Source organism: Bombyx mori, chromosome 2 (assembly GCF_030269925.1).
Source record: "Bombyx mori chromosome 2, ASM3026992v2".
Lineage (NCBI taxonomy): Eukaryota > Metazoa > Arthropoda > Insecta > Lepidoptera > Bombycidae > Bombyx > Bombyx mori.
Genome location: NC_085108.1, coordinates 2,418,664 through 2,423,236, shown reverse-complemented (window position 1 = coordinate 2,423,236; position 4,573 = coordinate 2,418,664). Strand labels below are relative to the sequence as shown.

Below are 4,573 nucleotides of genomic sequence, written 5' to 3'. Positions count from 1 at the left end.
ATTTATGTCCCTACCTATCTATTCCATATTTGTGTATTAACTAAATATTTTGTCTTTTGACAGCCCTGACCTGTTTTCCCTAGCAACCCCTTGTCCGTCCCAATTGACCTCACAATCAGTCTGAAAAGAGAGTGTTTTTAGTATATAAGTTAATAACCGATCAAATAACTGTTATTTTATAAAGAGTATTATATTATTTAAGTTAGCGGACATATTATAGTTCATTCAAATGATATTCACTTTTATTAATGTAACTATAAAAATGAGAGTGCAAAGTTCAATTTTGTCCCTTTTCACCCCGGTCTACGGTATATACGCAGTTACACTTTCAATCTCATTTACGAACATATTTATACCAACCAACTATAATATACTAACAAATTCCTGCTGGATTTGAATGATGGCACAGGATCATCGCTCCGCACAAGTTCACATGTGAGGCCCACATGCCTTAGGCCTTATTGACTTTCATACAACACACTATTCCAACACAACACTGATTTACCAAACAAAATAAACACCAAAGAGAAAAGTTTTCATTAACTTTATAATCTCTTGTAAATCCTATAGTAATAGTTGATGTCTCCTTCACTCTGCTTCTCCCCTGGTACTTCTTCTTCATTCACTAAATGGAATCGCTGCTTGTTAATGTCAGGAAAGAATGTGTCACAGTCGAAAGACTTTTGTATCTCCGTTAGATATATTTTTCCACAGTTCGGATGCTCCATTGCAGCCTAAAATTGAGAGAACATTGGAAATTAAATGGTATTGTCATATAATGTCACTTACTAAGAATCGAAATTGACTACTCTGTGATAGAAGTGGACATGATAGTTATATCATATTATGTGCAGAATTCAACTGATTATGAATATATTTTTTTATTGCTGTGTGGGTGGACGATCTCACGGACCTCCTGGTGTTAAGTGGTTACTGGAGCCCATAGACATCTACAACGTAAATGCGCCACCCATCTTGAGATATAAGTTCTAAGGTCTCAAGTATAGTTACAACAGCTGCCCCACCCTTCAAATCGAAGTCGTCGTGGCCTAAAGGATAAGACGTCCGGTGCATTCGTGTGTAGCGATGCACCGGTGTTCGAATCCCGCAGGCGGGTACCAATTTTTCTAATGAAATACGTACTGAACAAATGTTCACGATTGACTTCCACGGTGAAGGAATAACATCGTGTAATAAAAATCAAACCCGCAAAATTATAATTTGCGAAATAACTGGTGGTAGGACCTCTTGGGAGTCCGCGCGGGTAGGTACCACCACCCCGCCTATTTCCGCCGTGAAGCAGTAATGCGTTTCGGTTCGAAGGGTGGGGTAGCCGTTGTAACTATACTGAGACCTTAAAACTTATATCTCAAGGTGGGTGGCGCATTTACGTTGTAGATGTCTATGGGCTCCAGTAACCACTTAACACCAGGTGGGCTGTGAGCTCGTCCACCCATCTAAGCAATAAAAAAAAAAAAGATGTCTACGGGCTCCAGTAACCACTTAACACTAAGTGGGCTGCGAGCTCGTCCACACATCTAATCAATAAAAAAAAATTGGCAGTGAAGTGGTTGTGTCCTTACTCTGGGATGCATAATAATATGAACAAGCCTACTAGCTTCTATGTCATTAAAATAAATTACCTTATAAATTGAAGATCCACCTATGACCCAAGTAGATTCTATATCTGACCTACTGTCTATGTGATCAATTGCCTCATCTAATCCTGGCACAACAATTACTCCTTCTGGGACCTGTAATTCCAAAAGAAACCTTATTGAAGTGAAAACTTCTTTAGAATCGTTGTGATTTCAAACCGGATGCAACGGAAAAAACGACAGGTAAGAGACACAAATACAAAAATGTGTAGGATGAAGCCAGCAAAGAATGCGACAGAAATATACATACTATTTAATACAGCGCCATCTGTGAGATTTTTTAATACTAACGTGTGTATGAAAGCTCTTGTAGTGAATTTTAATTTAGGATTATACGTGAAATTAAAATATTGATTCACAGAGGGCGCTACCTTACAATTATTTACCAATGACAAAATTTTACATATACTTAAGTATTTATACGTTTAGGATAACTGTATTTTAATTTTGGAAGGTTTCACTTCTACCGCGTGTGAATTGCACACATGTTTTTTTAGTTCATATATTTAAGGAATATGAATCCTGTTTTTGTTACTATACTTAATTTCATACTAAAATGTACAATTTTTTTTTTCTTAAATTACTGATAGGGTTTGTGGACGAGCTCACGGCTCTCTTGGTGTTCAGTAGTTACCGGACCATAGACTTCAAAAATGTTAATGTTGCCACCCACATTGAGAGATGAGATCTAAACCTCAGTTTGTCAGTACAAGTGGCCAAGACTTCAAATCGAAACATTAGTGATTGATGGCAGAAATAGGCAGAGTAGTGGTAGGCGCTTTTGTGGGCTCACAAAACACCAATAAAGAGAGAAACTTATAGTTCTGACTCTATTTAGGTTAAAAATAATGAATTCCTACATGTTTGAGATAATCTATAACCTACAAGCCTATCATCTATTTGATGTTGATGGTACTACGACTGAAACCTATCCTTAAGTGACATACAACTTTATCAAGTTTCTTCACATTTTGATAAACGGTTTAGGAAATATTTATAGACGAAAATATTTTTTACAAAGAAATCTTCATTTCTTTTTATACAGTGGACTTAAGAGACAATAATTTAAATCGCTGATTGATTTATAATAATGTAAAATATTACCTACTTGTTTTTTCACGTAATCAACATTATGAGTTAGTACAATATTAATTCTATTACTAAGCGGTCTATATTTTATGGGTATACAGTCCCACGTACGTCGACCCATGATCACTGCGTTGACTTTCTTCTTGTCGCTGACACTAGTTGTCATCGTCGTGAAGTAAGCCATTTCTTTTCTGAAATTTGTTATAATCGATTAAGTTCCAAATTGGTTTTAAGTAGACTGTCTATAAAGTTAACAAAGAGTATGGTCACAATAGTGCTGATATGTAAATTGCATAAGACTATTTTGTTAACTAATCATTAACTGATATTCTTTTTTGGTTCTCTATTTATTGGCTGTTACTTTAGTGTTATCAAAACCAAGAATTTAGTATGGCTAATAATTTTTTTTGAAAAATGTTTATAACAAAATAGTTGTGCTTATAGTTAGATTTCCCTCATTAGGCAAGCCTTGGTTGTTTAAATAATGACCTTCTTCAGAAAGGGATGCAAAAAAAACTTTTTTATAAAATGGAAATAATAATTTTGCATCTTAATTAAAACAGAGCAGGGTTCTTTCATAGTGCCTGGAGTTACAGAATTGATCTAGTGTGTTTAGAGAGATATTCAAGAACAATGTCACTAAGCTAAGAAATACCCATCTTGAGATTTGAGAGCAATCTCAATTATTAAACAAGTATTGTATAATGGTGTACCTCCAGAGTGGAACATGTGATTGTTTTGCAGTAGAAATAGGCATAATATGTGTGTGTGTGGTGGGGCTAATATCACCAGAAAATGCTAATTTGGGAGTGCAGTATGCCAGTATCATACTCAGAAAATGCCAATGCCCATTCTCAGGTGAATCCCTTTTAAGAAATGCGTGTTAAGATATGACTTAGTAAGATAGATAGTAAGATATTTTAAGGTTAAACTACAAGGTCAAAGTCAGTGCTTTAAGATATGGCTTAGTAAGATAGATAGTAAGATATTTTAAGGTTAAACTACAAGGTCAAAGTCAGTGCTATGTCTTTAAGCTGTGCAGAGCAGTCTAAAAGCTGCCCGGTTGAAACGACCCAGTGATCATGTCTACCTTGAAATTTAGATCATAAAAAAAGACATAATGAATGAGAAATATTTCAACAACTAAAAGCGGTGGAAGTTAAGAAAATATTATTACTTACTTTAATTTCCAAGGTAATGTACCGTTTATACCTATACCCATATTCTCACACGCGGCCGCAATCAAATTCAGTTGCGTACGAGACATTTTCACAAAGACAAATTTAATTTGTAAGTTACCTACGAAATATTCAATACGATAATTTAAATGCGGTTTGAAACTTAGCTTTTGACTATAATTTTTATTTAAAATTAAGAGTAGATAAAGTTTTAAGTTTCTGTAGTTATTCACTTTAATTCATTAGACTTAACCTAATCTTGTATTAATGATGAAACATTTGCTTATTAATACAAATACGTTACAACGGTTACATTCAATCCACATTGTTTTGTTTTGTTTTTAACTGACGTAGGAACAATATGTCAAATGTTTACGACTGTCAAATCAAGGTTTTTTTCTGTGTTTTTGGGCAAACGATCTCATGATCAACGACGTTTCAAAAAAAATAATAAAAAAATTTATTCACTTAAAGCATTACAGTACAGAAAGAGAAATGATGGACAATACTTAAAAACTACAAAAATATACAAATTAGCACAATCGATCTATTCTTGGTGTTTTTAGGCTTGCTAACCACTGGTTAGCGTTTTTGTCGAAATCGTTGAATAAGAATATCCTTAAAACAGGTCACGTATAAACATTGGAT

At 34.5% G+C, this 4,573-nt stretch overlaps 1 protein-coding gene across 1 annotated transcript; it reads right to left on the bottom strand.

Moving 5' to 3' along the window:
* Window positions 1-545: 545 nt before the first annotated feature.
* LOC101745190 (dihydrofolate reductase-like) lies at window positions 546-4,014 on the bottom strand. Its single transcript, NM_001279391.1, is given in 4 exon segments — window positions 546-734; window positions 1,644-1,754; window positions 2,767-2,938; window positions 3,929-4,014. Coding segments are annotated over 4 exon segments (558 nt in total).
* Between the last annotated feature and the right edge of the window lie 559 nt (window positions 4,015-4,573).